The sequence below is a fragment of the Melanostigma gelatinosum genome, assembly GCF_949748355.1.
Source record: "Melanostigma gelatinosum genome assembly, chromosome: 7".
In the NCBI taxonomy this organism is placed as follows: domain Eukaryota; kingdom Metazoa; phylum Chordata; class Actinopteri; order Perciformes; family Zoarcidae; genus Melanostigma; species Melanostigma gelatinosum.
This window is the reverse complement of record NC_136640.1, coordinates 20,197,242-20,218,044: the sequence shown is the minus strand read 5'-3', so window position 1 is coordinate 20,218,044 and position 20,803 is coordinate 20,197,242. Positions and strand designations below refer to the sequence as shown.

The following is a 20,803-nucleotide window of genomic DNA, read 5'->3' as shown; positions in this document are numbered from 1 at the left end:
TCGGATTGCGCTCCAAGTCAAACATGTGTCAACTGTAGTCACACCACTCGTTCGCCTCAGATAAAATCGGAGAAGACGTGAACAACAAAACTGTCAAAGATGCAGAACGTTTCAGGACATCTTTGTTCAGATGACCAATGGAAATACCACAAGTGAGGGGGGAGAAAATATCTGCAGCTCAAGTAAGCAGGCTCTTTCCTGATCATTATCATGATGCTACAGTTTTATGTGGACATATGGAGGAGCTGGCATTACACTCTCCAAGTGAAAGGACGATGATGTGTCCTGCTAGACTAGTAAATAATAAGTTAGTGCACGGGGAATACAGCAAAGCGTCCAAAATGAACTGACATTAGTGAGAAAGTTCATATGAATACAGCTGTGCCTCAATACAGAGCCACTAACATGACTGGCTCTTAATCTTGTTAATTAACAAGACACCTTGGGGCACATTATCTTTGATCTTATTCCTGAAAAAACCCAATATATATTATCTTTTAACAGATCTACAGTACATTAACTTTGAGACCACTTGTCTCAAAAATGAAGCTCAGCGTAAATCCAATTAGGAAGACTGTCTTAATGCTTCATTTATTCCCAATTCTCTCTCTCGCGCTCTCACACACATTCCTGTCTTCTTCTCAATCAGCTGATTATGGGCGTTTTATTTATTTAGTTAAACCAACCAGATTTGGTGACGTTCATCAGCCAATCATGTTGCTGCTGTCAAACTTTAAATATGTTCTCCACTCTGCAGCTGTCAGCATAATTGTAGCCCAACAACGTGATGAGGGCAGAAAGGGCTCCTTTCTTTGGTGTTTGTTTTGTCATATACAGACAGCAATGATGATCACTAGGTAACACAGAATGTATGTTGATGTTGTCCAATATCAAATCTCTATTTGATCATGTGACGAAACGATATCATGTGCAGTGGCTACTGTAGTTTAGCCGCAACCTCTGGTGCTGACAATTGAAGCCAACCCAGAGGTGCAAACAAATGCAGTTCCTCAAATGGCCATGGTTGACAATTTAAACTATATTAAGGCTGAAAGTTTTGCATAATTTAGGGGGTGACAGGTCACGAGCTGCTAGCTATCTCTTGCTGCTGCATCACTCAGGCCCGCCTCAGCTCCACCTAAGATCCACCTCTCTGCCCAGTTACGCTATGACGTCGCTGCCAAGATAGCGGATGGCGATAGTCTATGGTGAAGACTGGCAGTAAGAAAAGTTTATTAAAACATCTTCCTGGTGGTGTGCTTGATTAACCTGAGCATCTTTCACGCTCTGCGAGGCTGACAGCTGTGGGAGTGAAGGCCTACGATCTAAATCCCTGCCCTTTGAGAATGTTTCACATACGAGTAAGGACATCATTTACAGTAACACGTTTTTATTATGGACAACCTCGTGACCTCAAATTTGTACACAAAACAGATAGAAAACGAGAGCAAAAAAAACATTTCTAAAAGCCATGAACAATCAGTTTATCCAAAAACAAAAGGTTATTAGAAATAACTGTGCATAAACATACCATGGTGACAATAAAAAGCACTTTTTAGTTTTCTGCAGGTTGTGACACATGTTAGGTTGCGAAACAGCAACAATACGTACTGAGAGAACATTGTATTACTCACACAGCAGATTCCACCAAATATATATCTTAAAATGAAACACTTGAAGAAATCAGATATATTTTCCCTCTTTGATATCAGTACGTGGATCCGTATACACAGCTACAAACTAGTGCCGCTAAAAGCCGCCTCGCAGATCAATGAGTAAAACTCTCCTCCTGTGTCCAGCCCAATGAATTGCTCATGCATAACCAGTGCGGTCATTAACCATTTAATCACTGTAGTTTAACGACTCGTGGTATTGGCCGTCTGTGCTTTCCTGAAGCCATTTCGGATTGATACGTCATCCCAATTCTTAGCTCATCGACATCCCGACAACTCACGGCAGCAAAGAGTTTTGTTCCAACTCAAGAGACCATTTCTTTCTTCACCAAGTTGATTGAACAGTGTGGCCGATACAACCAAACTGACTGCCCAAAGAAACTAGTACTTGAACAGCAACGTGATTCATAAGGAAAGCATGCAGAAACTCATCAACGTATGGGTCTGCATTGTAACTATTGGAGACTTAGTCAACTTCAAATACAATGCTCGTCTGGACTTAATAGCAGTGGCACTCTAAAATATGAGAATTATAAGCACGAAAACATATTGATCTACATGAAATCGTTTACAGGCACAGTCAGATCGTTTTCTTATTTTTCTCCACAGTGATTTTAGTCTTGAATGCTGCAGAGCTTTAATTTGTATCCTCTGATTTGAGGCTGCGTTGAATGGATTGGCCTCACATATGAGGTGCTTTAACAACCTTGCTTTTGAATTTACAGCCCATGAGGAACATTCAGTGAAAAAAAGCCATATTTCACCGTCAGAGCACTTTGATAGAGGAGATGTTGTAGAATTCCACTTGCGGCTCAGTTGGGATGGGAAAAAACTGATGGCCATGCATGTTAAAAGCCTATGTGCCATCAAAAGCCCCATGGGCAACAAAGGGCTCTTTTAGCAAATGCATGGCAACAGCTGCAAACTGTGGGTTGTTCTTAATGTGCACGGTGCAGATGTCTGCACTCGAGTCCCACAGTCTGAGACAGATCCGTCTGGCGCTACACCGGGCCGCTCTCATCATATCACTGTAGCTTCATTAAGCACTGAACTCAACACCAACATCTGCCTGACAGTTTTTGCTCTCCAATTAAAAAGGAACAAAAAAAAGCACACTCAAAAGGTACAGTAATAACCACTGCAGACATGTGTTATATACTGTGTGTGCATCACTTTATCTATCTTGTGTTTGCCTCACGGGAAAAGATCATCAATTGAAGACAGCGACACCGATTTCTCACTGACGGAAGCTGTTTTGGCAACATGTTATGGCGTTTAAAAACTTCCACACCTGTAAAACAGACTGTGTCTAAGTTAGAAGACATTTCCTTCCCGTGTCTGATTGTGTTGACTTCATTTCTATCATCACATTGGTCTCATGCTCAGGCATGAAAACTCGAGCAAACAATGGAGGGGGAGCGTAAGAGATATTCACCCTGCGTTAGCACTGCAGCTGCCGATGTACCCCGTCGATTCTCAAAACTGGAACGGCAATGGCCAGCTAAATACTGGATGCTGCAACGTGGCTCAGTCGGAAAAAATGTGTCGAATGGCTGGATGGGAGAAAAGCAACATCTGGATTTAGATATTGTCTGCCTCACTCTAAACTCGTCAAATGAATGTGGTGGACGGGTCAAACTAAAAGACAAGTGACTCACGTAAGTCATGTGACATGTTTGGAACTCGCAAATCGTCGTCTCTAGTGTCGTTTGGCACTTGCTGATCACGTGAGTCGCTAATGTCGTGAATTATGTGACTTGCAGAACTCGCTTGCCACATAACTGTTTTGGAAAACGCGACTCACTTGAGTTGCTAGTACCGTTTGTCAAGTTGGCTCGTCAGTCAACTACACGCACACTCTTTTGTTTTGTTGCCTAAACCCTGACTTCGTCTGAAGACGGAAGTCTATTTTGAAAAGCCACTGCATGTAACAAGTAAAAACTGACATGCTGTCCCTTAAAACATCCAAAACGGACTCTAGAGGGGTACCTAGAGCGTCACAGTTTGAAGCTTAGGGCCAAGCGTGACACTTAGGACTAAGCGTCGGTATTTGACGAGTTGGGAGCGAGAACATGCTGTCACAGGAAGCTATGAGGCTGAAAAATAAAACCGAGTAAGCACCTGCATGAGGCGACGGGTAAACATTACCGATCAAAGCTATGGAGAAAGAGCTGCGACGAACAAGAATGTGTTGCAGACGTGAACCAAATATTCAATCAGGTAGCACCCATCTATCCAATCAGTGAACTGGGACAGCACATCGTTGACTATTGAACTCATTTAATGCTTAAAACAAATACAAGTTACTTCACTGGGTCATCACAATTGAACAGGAGATTTTTTTTTTTTTTTTTTTCATATTTGTAACACCCTCAGAAATATACATTCACATGGCTGCATACAGATAATTTCTCTCTTTTAGATTTTCTCTCAATAACATTAAACCGACAAACTGTGTGCGTCACCCCTTTTGTATGACAGCAAAGCCGCTAGTGGCATATCAAAAACGTACCGGAGGAGCATTTCTAGGTGGGACTTTGGAAATAAGCTATCGGCTTCAGCTATCCATCATCGAGTCTCTAGGCTTGCAGTCAAAATAGGTGTATTTTACATGAACAGGGTCCCCACGCAGTTGTCCCTAAATAAATCCCAAGTATTATCTCAACCGTATGTACAGTATTTACAGTGGAATGTTGAACATACTGAATACAAAAAGTAGATTAGGATGGAATGGAGTTACAGTCAGTATTACAAAATAGGAACTCATAACACCCCGACAACATGAAGACAACATTCACATCTACCAGTATACAGAATGTCGACCCCGGTCTGAAAGGTTTCTCTTCCTCCAACATGTCTTCGAAGCAAGTGTGGCAGTGGTTTCATCACGGATGCAGGAAAAGCGATGAAACCTTAAACTTGTGCTTTGAAAAGGGGGTCAAGTTGATCTTTCCTTTGGGCCACTTTCTTATTATATTCAAATCTCTTTTCACTCCGTTAGTGTTTCAATTGTTGTGCTTAGAAAGGTCGGCGATGTGCGACTAAGTGGCGAAAGGTTGATCTCTTTAAGACTTAAACTATCCAGTATTGACTGGTGGGGGTGGGGAAGTGCTGTGTCACCATTAAGCCATCATTAAACTTTAAAATGTTAATGAATGCAGCTTTTAAGAGATCAATTGATTTAAAGATCAAGTACAGACACCTTGTTAGCATTGTGCTGGAGCCCCACTATACCAACTACAACTCGCTGCAAGTAAAGAACCAGCATTTGTCTGATTTTGCAGTCCATATGTCAATATTACTCTGACGTCATTCTACGGCACGAATACCTTAAACAGCAGCAACTGTTACAATTTCCAACTTCGATAGGCACTGAATGCAAGAAGAAAAGATAAAAACGCTCGTCTCTATTATGCTGCCACATGCAAACGATGTGGAATCCAACAAGTTACAGCTGATCGGTTCACCTATAATAATAAACTAAAAGGCAATCAAGTTGTGATTTGCATGAAGCAACCCTGCGACTGTGGTTGAGTTTTCCCACTCTGATGTTTTCTGTTGCTAACCTCATGGATGTTGTCAAACTGTCATGGATACACTGAACCAAAACAAACCCAAATAAGGCAGTAGAAAATGAAACTAACCTAAACTGAAACCAGACTTTTTTTTTAATCAGAACTTGATATTTCCCATTCTTGCGATGTCCATTTGTGTTGAAAGTACAATTTAAATTGAGGCTCGTGATTAACATGCTCATCCAAAAAGATACAGTAGACAAGTATGGATTGTAAAACATTCACATCTCTAGCCGATGGCGAGATCTGATCTCAGAGATGTTATTTTTCCATTTTTATTTATTTATATATGTATATATATATATTTATATACTTTTTCGTTGTCTTAACTGCAATATTGTTCCTGGGTATTGCATGCCCATAAAACCATTCCTCTGTCAATACTGACAACACTGACAAAGTGTCGTCTTTAGAGCTGCAAATGAGGACAAACACACTGGAATCTATACAGAAAGAATAGCGACGTACGCACCTCCACAGCGACACGCCAAAAAAAAAACATGCATAAAATAAGGCCTGATATAATATTTATATCGTTTGTATCCACGCAATTAGTGCTTTGCTTTCTGTTTTATCTGATATTTCACATTTAACTTCTTTTTGTTGAAGCAAATGCTTTTCGCTGATCATTGTGTAATGGACCTTTCTGCCTCCCGACAGCCCGAGATTCAGATGAAAACTGAAGTTAATTTTAAAAGAAAGAAAAAAACAATCGATGGAAAAACGAATGGAAGCAGCAGGTGACTTATTATACTCCAGCATGGCCACCTTCATGTTCTTAATTCCCTTTTTGTTAAAATGTTTTGTTTTTTCATAGATGCATATAAAAGCATCCGTTTCCCTCCCATCCGTGTCCTTTGTGTTTCCATGGACGACTCCTCGTAGAAGTGCTGTTGGTGTAAGCGTGACGGGGGGGTCGGGGGGGGGCTTGAACCAATTCTTCAGTACAGTCACACAATTATAAAGGAGAGACAGAGTCATTATTGGGAAACTACAGAGACACTTTTCTCCGACATCCATTTGATAAAAGCAATGTCAGAACCAAACATAATTATGACACAACATAATTATCAACTCAACACACTCACACACAAAACAGACATTTCATTGTCGTGGTAAGATGGAGAGTTTGTGTTCAAAGGTCAACCTGTTCAAGTCAAATGATAATCATGACATTTCAGAGCATTATTGAAGGTTTTCTGTGGAGGCGGAGACTCACGAAAACCCTCTTTCGGACGCGACTGTGATGCACTACTGAAACAAAAGTAGAAACTGTTGCAGCCCTTCTCTCCCCCCCGTTATTCAGATTCACTGATGTGGAAACTAATTCAACGTGATTGAAATTTGGGGACAATATTGAAAACACTCCGTAGACTTGCTCTCAGTAAACAAACAAAACAAGTCTACAAGGGTGTGTGGGGTTAAGAAGGACTAAGCGTGTCTTTGGAAAACAGCAATAACACATCTGCTTTTGATGCTGTGAATATACAAAAATGAGTCATTTCATGGACGCTAACCCCAGTGCGAAACGGGAGAAATGGTACAGGTGCTGTGTGGTGGTTTTTTTTTTTTTTTTTCTCTGATACATCTGACCACAAAATTACAAACACTTACAACTCCACCTGTAATCATGTCAAACATTTAACTCTCAATTCTCTGGTCACTTAAAAATCATACAAAAAGACATCATAAAAAAAAACAAAAAACGGCAATGGTCATTAAAAAAACAAAACGGATCGCATATCCAGTGTAGGACTTTCACAAGTGTGCTCGGCAGAAACCTCAACCGGCAGTCTCTTTTTACACATTTAATACATTTATAACTTGAGGAAATACACAAAAAAGAATATTACACCAGTACTGATGGACCTCAGTCACTTCCCTGGACCCGCCTGTCCGTTGCGACGAGTCCACGGACATACCTTCGTGTTCGTACTCTTTGCCCATTCACCTGATGGAACTGATACCAATGCTGTCATGTTAAGAAGTTGACGTCGCCAGCACTTTAAATAGATGCTTGATTTTTCTAATTGAGATTAGTTGGATGATGTGGTGGTGGGGGGGTGAGGGGTGGTGGTGGGGGTGGGTGGGGTGGAGGAGTCAGGAAGGGAAGGGTACTAGGTAGACCAAAAGAGGAACGGGACTGTGAAGGGTGCAGTTTGACGAATGGGAGGGCGGGGAGTCATGACGGGGGTGAACGGTGCGGTGGAATGCAGATATGGGGGGAGGGGGGGGGGGGGTTGGGGGTTGAAGGGTTTGGTTTGGTTGCTGCATGCCACTACACGTACCACTCTTTCTTAGAAATGACAGAGCCGTCGGTTTGAGAGATCATATCGTCGGCTATCTCAGGTTCAGGGTCATACTGGAAAGCCAGAGTCCGCTCGTCATACTCTCGGCTCTCGCCCTCGTCCACAGTGAAATAGGGCCTCTTCAGGTCCTCTTGCTCTCCGTCAAAATCGCGCTCGCTCGCCTCGAACCCCCCGGGGCCGCTGATCTGGGCGGGCTTCTTCTCGTCGTCCGAGTCGTCCGGGTATTGGAGGTTCTTGGGGATGGGCGGGTGAGCGGGCAGGCCGCCGGCCTTGCTGTACCCGTTACCGAACACGTGTTTCTTGGTGCTGTAGTCCCCCTTGAAGGTGCGCTGGCGGCGGCGCAGGAATACGAAGAGCAGTATGGCCGCCACGCCCAACAGGGCCACTCCCCCCACAGCGGCCCCGATGGCGGCACCTGTATTGTGCACCTCCTGATGAATCTCTTGGCCATCAGAGCGCGAGTTGTTAGGGAATTCTGGGTAGGAAAAGACAGATGGAAGGGAGTGTGTCAGTGCTCTGGTGGGAGGAGGTGCATTTGTGCAGGTGCAGATTTTTTTTTTTTAGGAGAGATGAAGTAAGGGAGACAAGGATGGAAAAGCAAAGGGAAAAGGAAGGACCCCCGGCCCCCACCCCCAACCCCAGAGGAGCCCTCACCGAGCGTGGCAAGGCTCGGCTCATTAACAGTCGCATGCAGTTTCAGACATGGAACAACACAACACCATCAGAGAGTGAAACGGCTGGAGAGATTGAAAGTGAAGGATGTTTGTCAGTGTGCATTAGCCATCATTTCTTCTTTGTTTGGAAGGCGGAAGAAAATGAGACAGTTTAATCAACAGAGCTGTGAAAGAATTCATTCATGATCGTGGCCTTTCAGTTAACTCTTTCAACTCCTTGGGGGTATTCACACAAGATCAAAGTAAGCACATTGGATGACACACTGCAGCACAGTCCAGCATTAAAATAGTGCAACATGACATGTAGCCGACTTCATCATTGGTGTAGCGGTAATGAAATGAAAGAGCACTGCCAGAGATGATTAAACAGCAGCCGAGCATTAACATCATCATGCATCAAGGGATTTGATAAGCACGAAGCTCCTCCATTCAGGCAGCAGAGCACACAGCAGAGAAGAAAAAAATGTAATAAAAAGGCTCAGTAAAGAGAAAAGTCTCAGATGAGTCAAAGGTGTGCTCTGATCTAGAGTGACACTGACTAACGGCCCGCTAGAGACCAACAATAACTACGAGGAGGGAGGCTGGGCTTTTTGCCTTGTTTTAAATTCAAAACGGCCACGATGTGGAGCTCAGCTGAAACATCCCATCCATGACACCATTTTTCAGAGAGCACGCAGCCTCCTCACCGGGAGGCGACGACGCTTGTGACGAGCACAGTTGTTGCTTGTGGTAAATTTAGAGCATTGGAAAACCGTGTCTCTTATCCACGCCTCGCTTAACAAAAACCCTGCAAAAACGTGCAAAGCTCCTTGAGGTGCAGAGATGGAAACAGACGTCTACTGTGAAACGTGATCAAAGGCTCGAGGTGCGCAGGTAGCGCTTGTCTAAACCTGCAGAGCAGAGGCACGTTAACTTCAATGGCGCACCGCTGAATCCCCAACAGAGAGGTGGGTGGGGGGGGGGTACACCAAGGAGTTAAACCATCTATCTCCTAAACAAATGGTGTGAGAGAGGACTGAAAGTAGGAGAGCGAAGCGGTGAGGAAGAAAAGAGGGAAGCTTCCACGTTCACGCCGGACAAACCAGAGGCGAGGCGTGCGCACGAGGCACAGAAAAAGATTTAGTGCTTTTGATACTGTTTCTGCCTGCTGCTGTACCGAGTTATGACACGTCACAATCTAGCGTAGAGCTTAACGCTGCCCATCAGCTGTCTTCTCAGAGGGAACATCAGTCAGGATCTGAGCGCATCGGTTCGACTTATTGAACTTTAACACCTTAAATGTAACACATTTTACACTGTTTATAGGATACTGTTGTATTCCATGTACACGAATAGGGTTCATTTGGATTTTGGAGATTGTCTGAGAGTGGAGACTAATCAGAATCGAGCCAAAATGAAGGTTTATGTTCAGCAATCTGAAATGTCTCGATATCAAATTCTCTTTGCAAAACATCCCACATGAGCAGAAAATACATTTTTTTAATGATTGCCCTCCACAGTTGAATCAAAAGCATTACATTCGATTAGAACAGCTCTTTTATTATTTCAGTGGAAACGATAACTCTCCGCATAACTTGCAGAAAGACGAAGGCATTGGGCTCGGCAGAGGAGACGCCGAGGCCTTCGCCTCTCCTTTAATTACAATGGCACTCTATCAGTCCAAAGCAGAGACCTCCCGAACACAGTCTGCTCGTCCTCCTCGCCCGCTCTCCCAGGACCCAGGCAGCAAAGCTCTCCAATTTCTAAAGCGGTGCCGGGCACAGTCTCAAATATCAGCTCAGGTTTTAATCTGAACACCTAATGGGATTATTCAGACACAGGCCTTCATTACACACATGAATGAGAGCGCACAGCCAGGTCACCCCCGGCCTCGAGAAAACACATCCTCCCAACGAAGAAGGGGAGAAAATCCAGAGGATTGATGGAAGTGGAGAGAGAAAAAGGGAAAAACATCCTTCTGTAATCCTCTTCTCTACCATTAACTGCCTTCTTCTGCTAGGATGCGTCTTCCCTCACACCGCTCCCTTTATTCAATCTTAATTAGGCGGCCGTTTCCCTTGCATTTTCTGAGGTTTCTTGATATTTACCACTTAGAGAGGTGAGAAACACAAGGCCAGAGCATTAAAACTACAGAACGAGTGGCGGTAAAAGAACATGCGGCGAGCCTTCAAAGGCACTCTCCATCGCCTCCATTTTTCTGTCAGGGATCGGGTGACACCACCTCTTGACAGCCATATTTGAAGAATGTGAGTGTTTACGATTTAAGACCGTGTTATGGTTCGTATAAACTGCAAAAGCAGTTGTAAACATTCAGGTATTTTTGTGGCTCTTTGGCCGGCACATCCACCTCAGAGGAAGCCGACGTACGCCGCCGAAAAGGAAGAATTTTATGTCAGTGTTTTTAAGATGTTTAACTTGAGGGATGGAAGGGAGGAGCATTGATGTGTTCAGGGTGGCTACACCTCCGCGCTACTTTAAAAGCAGCATAGGAGCTCAAAGACGCCCATCGGATCACTCCAGAGGAACACGCTGCTTTTATTTTGAAACCCAAAGAGGCGTGCATTTGCGAAGACGAGTGTTCCGCTCTCGTGCCGTCACTTCTACTCCCGCGCTCACCCCTCCACAAGGTCACATCAACGCACCACCCTCCCATTCAGCTCACTGGCCTTCATGCACAGACACACACACACACAGATAACAAGAACGGCAAGAGATCTCTCCAGCGCGGCGGCTTTAGTCTCCTCCGTGTACTCTGAGTATGTGAAATTAGAGCGGCCATGGTGCAAACTAATCACGTTAACAGACACACTAATAATAAGACACATTTCTTGAAATGGTCGGGTTGCGCAGGGGCGTTTGACAGCACGGGGGAGGGAGGAGGCGTTACACCAGCACACGCCGTCGCTACCGGCAACACCTGCCAACAGATAGATAAAAAAAGACCTCAAAGCAGCACTGATACTGTTCCGGGCAAACAAAAGGCGGCGTCTATTAACGCCACGCTGGAAATATGCAGATAGCGGAATAACCTTGAGTTGCAACCACTAAAATGAACTTTTGAGATTAATAGGTGCCAAGATGTGCTGTGAAAGGCTATAATTCAAAGGAAAGGCGTGATAGATTTACACAGGCAGCGGATACCGTGAAATACCGCAGATATTTGAACGCTGCAAACCCACGCCGTTTCGTTTCGCATTAATCACACTATTTTGAAACGCTCACATTTTGACTCGATCGAGTGGATGATTTACTACCTCCCGAGCATTCTACAACTCAATGAGTGTTCTCGCTTGTGTTTAACAGGAGTGAGTCTTTAAGAAAAGCAAACGGTAAACAAATGTGGCACACGAGAGTAAAAAACAAAAAAAACAGCAAGAAAAAAAAACAGGCCCGACACCTTTTTGTGGCAACGACACATCAGGCGAGTGCCAGATTTGTTGCTTCAGAAAAACAACACGCACATTCTGAGCGGTTTTCTTTTTGTTTTGCATTTCAGTGTAAGCGACAGTACAAAACAACCAGCAGCAGCAAACTTTCAAAGACTGAAGGAGAGGAACGTCTGAAGCAGAAAGGGGCTTTAAAAAAAAAAAAAAACACCAACAAAAATAAGGTGGAGAAAACTGTATCACAAGTCTGTCCTGCAGGTACCGTCTCTGGGTGTGCTCCAGTCAAGTCTGCACACGACAAAGGGAAGGAGAGAGCTCAGGTACAAACATTCCTGAGCCTTAGCGCAATCACTCGGACAAGGTGTTATGACAGCGGCTGGGAAAATGAGAGGGGATTTCAAAGAGCGGTACGGGGAGTGGTGTTTTAATGTGACTAAATGAGGAGCAAGCTGCAGACAACAGAGGATGAAAAGAAAACAGAGGGCTACTCAGAGTGTGAGGAGTGGCAACAAGGAAGGGGGAAAGAAAAGAAGATGGAGCGAGGGCCTTTGAGAAGCGTTGGGGAGTGACAACGGCAAACAGAGAACGGCATAATGAATGGGTGAGGACGAGGGGGGGGGGGCAGGCAATCGGGGAAGACGCATTAGTTCAGTGATTCCAACGATCCTCATTACTCCCCCTGTCTGAATGTGCCAGTGGTCGTGAAGTCATGGAAATGTAATGCTGCCACAACGAATGAAAGCTCATCACTGACGGGAGTTTAATATGCTGTCGGGGAGCCGAGACGAAGCCCTTCTTCACCACTCGCCACCCGAATATCGAACGCTTTCTTCAGCGTTTCGTCAACGGATTGTCTTGCTGCTATCACTGGCTGTACAGAGGCCCGAGCTTTCCTCACGTGTAGGTATATCACACACACACACACACACACACACACACACACACACACACACACACACACACACACACACACACACACACACACACACACACACACACACACACACACACACACACACACACACACACACAATCAGGTGGCATTTGCAACCTTGGTAATTCAAATCCGATTTCCCCGTTAAAATAAACAAATAAAAACGGGTGACAGGGACAGGATGTCGCTGCCAAAAAAAAAGAAGCCTTCATCCGCCGCGAAACATGCAACGACTCTCAGGACGATCCCGTCCGAGCAACATCGGCGGCCGCATGTTTACGTCCCTCTGGAGCAGAAGCAGCATGTTTCTCCAGCTGGTGGCCGAGGATTCCCCGACATTTACCGTCTCTGAACTACGTCTGGGGCGGTTCATCGTTGACATAAACAACTAAAGTCTCCACAACAAGAAGCGCGACCAAGATGACAAGTTAGACCACGTCAATGTTGTTGAGCGCCGGAAACTAGTTGTGTTCCACAAGACTTGGGGAAAGCGTGTTGTGTGCTCTTGTTGATGTAATATGCTCATTTTGTGCTACGGGGGTTGTGATAATCACTCTTAATACGCCTTTAATGAGCAATGAATATTTACACCGGCATCTAAACACCAATGCTCTTTTAGGAATCATGTTTGCACATGAGGTACCATTATTAATGCATCCCTAAATTTCCCTGCTAGCCCGCATGGGGCCGCGGTGCTAAGTGGAAGCGCTGTAAGGATGACTTATTGGATCAGCGGACACGCAGCAAACTAATCGGCACCTTTGGAAGGCGTTGAGCCAGGGAAGGAGTGGTCGCGGCAATGTTTGTTGACCGCGCCATCCCACCCTCAGCTTCTCCCCCGTCCTTTCCTCGTTGTCATATTTTTCCTCTCGTCTCCTTGTTGTTATTTTGGAGCTGTGTGTGTGTGATGAGTGAATCACCACACGGCACTCTGGAGCCAGTGGTCAGGCCCTGGGACAGCGTCTGACCTACTTCATCAGGCTCTCAGGGAGGCGTGACAGATCCAACACCACATTGGGTGTACAGCGAGGAGGAGGAGGAGGAGCAGAGATGGGCCGAAGGGGGCTCAGCCAACCCCCCAGCCCTGCTCCATCTGTCCGCCACATCCCTCTCCTCTGGATATCCTCCAGAGAGCCGATACAGCAAGCCATGCAGAAACAAACCTTGAGATAAATCACCGCGATCTCGGCTGCGCTGCTCTCACATGGCCTCCCCTGGTGACATTTCCATTTTGCTCCCACAGCCGGGCTATGTCTCCTTCTCCAAGTCCCTTCCTCCTCCTCCTCCTCCTCCTCCTCCCATTTTACGCGAAATGAAGCCACAATGTCTGTCCCCCCTCAGTGCTCTCCCGGGCACAGCGCAGCGCAGCAGAGGCTTTATGGGGCGGCCTACGGTGCGCAAGCAAAGGAGCGGCTCATGCTAATGTCTCATTTGGATAATGAGGTGTATTCCTGGCAGGATCAGAGCATGGAGCGGACCCTCCCGTAGTGAGGACGGGAGGTGGGGTGTGGGGGGGGGGCTAGAGAGTCCCTCCATCAGCCCCCAGACCCGAATCCTTCTCGGGATTTAGACGCCTGATTGAGAAGCTCAAGGGTGATGAGAAGCGGCCAGGGGTACCACGACGCCGAATGAGTTCCCCAACCCGCCCTGTGAGCACGCTTGTACTAGGAGTGAGGGCCGCAAATGATAAACACGATATGCACATGATATATATATACGCGCGTGGCCTTTGGATCTATGAATAATGCAGGCGGAGATGTGAGACGGCGACACTGCAACATGTGGTATAGCGCGCAGATTGAGACAGACTCCAGCGTGACAGGCGAAGACAAACAAATTTCACATTGCTGGGGGAGCCACTGCAAAGCTGACATCATAATGTCTCTTGTCTCTGTCAGGAGGAGAGAAAGGAGACAAATGGCTGCTTGGAGCGGCGCCGCTGTTGGATGTCAGCAGCGTATGGCGCGGGCAGTCGTTTCATTCAAGGGTGCTCCCGTCTCGCACGTTTTATCGCACGGAGCAATTCCGCGGAGAGAAGAAAACGACGGACCCTCGCAGTGATGGAGTGGCCGTCTGTTTCTCACCTGATAACAATGAGCCGTGCCATCAACACCTACTGTTCTTTGCTGTTTGCCACTTTTTTTGTTTTTTAGAGCCGCCACGGACAGCTTGGGAGCGTTTTGGGGATTCGGAGCCGTGGTGTAAGAATTTATAGTTGAAAGTTGTTTTTTTTGCCGCGACAGCCACAAAGTCTCCCTTCAAGTCCCGTGAAATGGTACCATCACGTCTTTAATGTGATGCATTTAGACAGCGAGGAAGCAATCATAAGTATCAGAGTAAGTTGAGCATTGAGAGCAGGTTTAATTTGACCTCAAACCATCGATGTCACTTCTTTGGAAAACCAGAGAGTGTAAAATGAAGACTATCGAGGCCAATAAATGTCAAATAAACAATACATGCCTAATAAATATCTAATTGTAGCGACAGAAATTGAATTCAAATCGATAATGTGTGTTATACATCCAGCTGAAGTCGCAATACGTTGGTTTTTTTCCAGACAATATATAACATCTAATGTAACATATCCTGCTCAGCCATTTTAATTTATGCTGAGAAAAGCTCCCTCTGCCAACAACTCGCTGCTGCTTTCCTGCCAACAAGCATTTGGAATCATTATATAGACACAGCTGATGTTCGAGGCGATGGCCTCATTTGTTTCCATTGCACATGTGGAGCCAAACTAAATTGCAATTGGGGAAAAAACTGAAAAAGTCGAGGTCGGTACTTTTTTTTTTTTTTTTTAAAGAACATCAGCCCCTCTCGCCTGCAGCGTGTCTCACTGTCTTTGCTCGTTATTGTAACACAGGACTTTTGGAGGACAGAGGAAAGACGTGACAAGTAGTGAACGCCAGGAGTTGACACCGGCTGTTACACAGAGCCATGTAAACCGAAACCTGCCCCCCTCCCCCCTCCCTGCCACCGCACCGCTCCCAGCTTCTTCTGTTTTCCTGGGAACCCGTTTCTGGAATCCTCTTTACCTCTTCAACTAAGCCGCCCCCCCCCCCCCCCCGAAAAAAAAGCAGACCCACTGAAGCATCTCCTTCGGTCACATGGATACCTTTTATTTATTTATATTTCCATTGGACTGCCTATGTTTTATTCATCTCATTTTCCCCGTGCGGGTAAGATATTCCCCCCCAAAGTCTTCTCTATCAACTTCATTTGCTCACACGGGAGCGAACTATTGCTTGTTCAGGCGAGCGTGAACAGATGTCGGCGCCGGTAGCCCGCGCTCAAAGAAGGATCCATCCTCGCGCGTCCTTGCTAAATTGATGAGAACGCTCTCACTCCATCCAGTTTAACCCGAGTGGCGGAGCCCTGAAGCAAAGCCGACTTCACCTCGGCTCTCTGAAGCAACTCGGTGCCTCAGCTGCGACGAACGGCGATTAAAGTCGTGGGAGCCAACGCGAGTGGATTCACAGAAGAAGAAAAAAAAAAGGTTTCGCACACACTGGCCTGACCCTGAGCTACTCCGATATTATCCTTCACAGCTGATCCCGCTAATGCGGCGGGAATTATGCATTGTCTTCCACTCGGTCCGGCCCCCCATCTCCATCTCACAAAGGGGGGGGGGGGGGGGGGGGGATGGTGAAGGTTAAAGAATATCGAATCAAGTTGAAAAGATGATTCAAGTGTGTAAACAAAGTTGTTCGGTTGGTGAATGTGCCGTTTCACCGAAGGGAATGTTCCCACAAGGCACATAACTGTGTTCTGTTGAGAGAAAACACACACACACACACACACACACACACACACACACACACACACACGTCCTTTCTCAGGGGTGATAACGACATAATTGTAAGGCCATTCTGACAAAACGGCCATTCATCACGTCTTATTACGCGCTGGAAAGACATTTAAGATGGCAGCATGGATTGGTTTGGAGCGTGATGGTGGAAAAGCGGATTATCTTAATGAAAGAGATTTTTGCTCCCTTAAGTTGGGGAGGATCTTTGAGGCCTCCTCAGCTGCAATATTTCACCGTTTCGACTGACGGTTAAAAGATGGGTTCGGGAGAACGAATCCTCAAAAATAACTTTCATTGCGAGGCTGTTTCATTTTTTTTTTTACACAGCCTCCGATGCCCGCTAGTTATCGGCTGATTAATCAGATCTGACGACTTGTCAACTTTCCCTCAGGAGATTTCTGAACTGAATGTGAGTGAGAGGTGTTCGCCAGGAGGACGGCCATCACATAAGGCTCTCTCGCCATAGATACCTCCTCCTTCTCCCTCTCTTCTCTTTCTTATTTTTGTCCCTCAGACTTCCTCTTTCACCTCTCGTTTTTTTCTCCGAGACTGAGGATTGATTAAAACAGGAGAGTGGTTCATTAGATTCTGACAAGCGACACCATATCTGCAGAACACATGTCCTTGGAGAAAGCCGTCTCGGCCCATGTGACTCGCCGTAGTTGTTGCCATCTCCGCAGCAAACACCATCCCCCCAAACTAATTGAAACAAGGTGCCCCGTGGCCCCCGCTATCTGCCGAGGTGACAGTTATGCAGCTCCCACAAATCTGTGCAAGCAAAACTGAGGGGCTTGATTAAAATGCGCCTTCCTTAAGTGCTCCATCAGTGTTGCTTCCCAGTGTGAGAGACACAGAGCTCTCCGGACTGCCTCTCAATCCAAAGCCATTTAAATGTGCCCTCTAATACGGGAAAGAAAAAAAACATTTCACGTCCAGCACAAGTCCAGAAATGGTCAGCTCAGGTTGCTCTGTAAACCGGTGGAGAAAACGCGCTGCAGCTGTCGCCTTGGTCACCTTCCCTCTCTGCAGAGAACACTTAGCTGGCATTACCGAGCGCCTGTGCTGCAGCCTTGAACAGCAGCCAGCAGCGGGGCTCTCTCACCTGCCTCGTCTCAGCCGGGGCCTGTCTGAGGCTGTTAGGAGGCACAAAGATGCTCTTTGAAGTCAATGAAGCATCAGCATATTTCTTTACCTCTACCAACGGGTCATTATGCACCGCCAATGTCAAGGCTGCACAGAGCACTTGAAAGAATGAAAGGGGGGAAAAAAAGCCGTGCCCACCCTCACGTTCACCTCTGACGGTCTTTTTATTCACGTCTTCATAACTGAAACCAAGTCCGCCACAAGCTGATGCACTTTCACAGAAATGCCTTCCAAACAGACACAACACTCCTCTCGCACATATCCTCGGAGCTCGATGATGCTCCGTGGCGGTGCAGGAGAATGTGCTGACAGGCCTGCTTAAGACAGGACCAGGCTAGCATTTCACAACATCAGCAAAGAGCACAAGCGTTGCATGATCCCACTGTAACGTATCCATGTTGGAGGTGAGCGAGACACAAAGGGCAGGACCGCTCTGCCCCCGTTTCTGCTGCTGCTGTCGCTGAACTCCTCTCTGCAGCCTAAAGCACCAAACCATACTAATGTGCGACACTCAACTATAGCAGTTTGTGAGCTTCTGCAATTTGACTGGGCGCCATTTTGGAGCTGAGGCTCTGTGGGGCGATTCAGGAAAGGGAGGCTGGCTCTTCTCCATTGAACTTGTCACGGTTACTATGGGAACTGGCAACATGCTTTTAAGGCTTGCATGAGACCCTTTGGGAGAGCATCCTCAACAGAAAATATGGACTTTTGCCATTCAACAGTACATAACACCACCTGCAGCTACACAGAAATAAGGTTTCCAAAAGCGTTCTTCCTTGAGAGCTGAGCTCCCAGAACCCTTTGCTTCTAAAGGACCCTTTATTAAAGAACCTTGAGAACCCCTTTTATCTGAAAAAACCCTTTTTTGGAAGAAATAGTTTTTCAAAGATGATTGATATCATGGGTCCTCCAAGCCCAAGCGCCCCCAAAGACTGATTGTGAACCCTGATTGATGAAAGCTCAACTTTTAGTTCGAGACTTCTCTGAGGACCTTTGGCTTATGCTGCGTTCACACCGGTCGCGTTGATTTTTTGACGCGCGTCGAGATTACATACAAAGTCTATGCACAGACGCGATGAGACTGGCGCGCCTCGATTTTGCGATCCCGCGGCGCGTTGGACGCGTTATTGCAGTGCGGTGGACGCGGTGGACGCGTTGGACGCCGCAAAATCGCCAACGCGCGAGTTGAAATTTTTCAACGTCAGCGACATAATCGCGTGACGCTGTGGCGCGATAGCCTATCAGCGTTGAGTTGCTCCCCCTGTCGTCACTGGCTTCCTGCCGTTGTTGAATCAGGAAATAAATCCTGTCGCCGTCTGTGTTCACCCAGAGCACTACGATACCTCATATCAACAGAGACCGGACCAAACTATGTGTATGCATGTGTGTGTGTAAACCATACGGTACAAACAATAAATAGACGCTGCCGTATTTACGTCTACGTGACGTTATTGAGTGCTGGTGGAGCTGCTACGATGTTAGCATAGCCTAGCACCGATCCATCAGAGCTCCATTGAGAAGACCAGTAACCTACAAATCGGCATCATTACGTAGTTATTTCGGAGTCCCTTTTTGTCGGAGAAGACAAGTACAAATCGGCATCATTACGTAGTTATTTCGGAGTCCCTTTTTGTCGGAGAAGACAAGTACAAATCGGCATCATTACGTAGTTATTTCGGAGTCCCTTTTTGTCGGTTTATTGCCGTTGAATCACAGCTAAATCAGTTTATTTTGTGTTCCTACAGCTGTAGTAAACAGCGACCGGTGGCTTGCTAGACACAGTGAATACAGCTCGATACAATCCACGGAGCTCCTCTGAACAATATTATGAACCAGACATGACGGCGTTTGGCATGCCGATGTTTGAGGGACTTCCACAACACGTACAAAGCAGCAATTGTCCTTATTCCTGTCATGGTTGACGGCGGAAAACAATGGCGGCCAGATTGAGGCTTCCAGGACGATAAACCACGCCCCCTCTCCGGCGCTACGAGATTTTGCGGCGACCGGTGTGAACACGACCGGCGGCGCGTTGGACGCTTTTTTGCAGTGCGTTGGACGCTTTTTTGCAGTGCGTCAAGAAATCAACGCGACCGGTGTGAACGCAGCATTAGACAGCCAGGAGTCATCCTAATTTCATTGTGTTATGGAACTGAACAGCCTGACATAATTGAAATCCACTGCACCACTGAATTGGCAAAGGATGTAGTAAAGTTAGTGACATGAAATCTCTGCCCTACAAACTGTGGTAAGGAACCATGCGTGTTTTGGTTTGCGCTGGACAACATCAACCTGGCCCTTTAAGGAGCCTCTCAAAGCCTAAGGTATATGGTTTCGCATGGCAGAAGGCATACAAGTGAAAGTAAATCCAGGGTTAGGGTGGTGAGGGTGTTATGGGTAGTCCCTAAAATCTCCACCCCCAGAAACTGACTGTGACACCATGGGGGTGTTCTTTATGAAGCCCTTGGAATACAAAAAAGGGTTCTCAGTAGGAACCTATGGATGGATTTTTGTTGGTACCCTTAGAAGATCGAAAGGTTGTGGATAGAAGAGAGAGGCTTCTGGGTGAAACCATTACACCATAGAAGGGTTCTCTCATAGTATAACCCTTTATGTTGGGTTCTAAGTGGAGCCCTCTGAATATGTTCCAGGTGGAAGATTTATAAAAGCTGATGTCAGGAAACAACTGTATGTTTCTATCTAGCACCTTTATTTAAGAGAGCAGCACCCAGCCAGCTTATTTCAGAGGATACAAAGAGACAACCAAGTGCCTTGTGGCCTTTAATATGTGGTGTATGTGTGGGCATGACGGTACTTGAAGTCCAGATATCAAGGATGGAGTTTTTTCATCGGAAGGAAAAGTGATGATCAAGTTGTCAAGTAGAAAGTGTGAACACTTTTCTTTCTTGCAAAATTCTAGGTCTTTGAATGACATGAAATATCTAAGTGTGTTAATTACAGTAAACATGCAGAGCGATAGGAGGCAACGTTCAGCCTACCTCCCGCTGAGACCCAAGACTGTTTTCACAGCTTCAAATAAAATCAATACGTCATCCTTTAACCTGCTGCAGAACAAGCTGCAAACCTTTGCATGGCTTAAAGAAAGCAACGGATCAAAAGAGACTGGGATTCAAATTTTGCATTCAGACTCAATTGAGGGTGAATGTGCTCAGATTATTGTGCCCACGCATTGTTCACCTCACTGGCTCAATAATTAAACGGACAAATGATGAGAATAAACAGAAAGACTGCGGGGACAACAGCAATGGGGTTTGTTAATGTAAGCAATCAATGCAAA

At 46.0% G+C, this 20,803-nt stretch overlaps 1 protein-coding gene across 2 annotated transcripts in view; it reads right to left on the bottom strand.

The window, feature by feature from the left end:
• Positions 1-20,803, bottom strand: part of nectin1b (nectin cell adhesion molecule 1b) — a gene marked incomplete at its 3' end in the record, with an annotated part of 156,131 nt that overhangs the window by 69,091 nt on the left and 66,237 nt on the right. The window contains exon 6 of one of the 2 annotated variants that reach the window (XM_079272168.1): positions 1,374-8,032. The exons of the other annotated variant lie outside the window; for it this stretch is intronic. Coding sequence (XP_079128294.1) covers positions 7,527-8,032 — 506 coding nt within the window. Of the gene's footprint in view, positions 1-1,373; positions 8,033-20,803 lie in introns of those variants that run through there. 2 annotated transcript variants of the gene reach the window in all.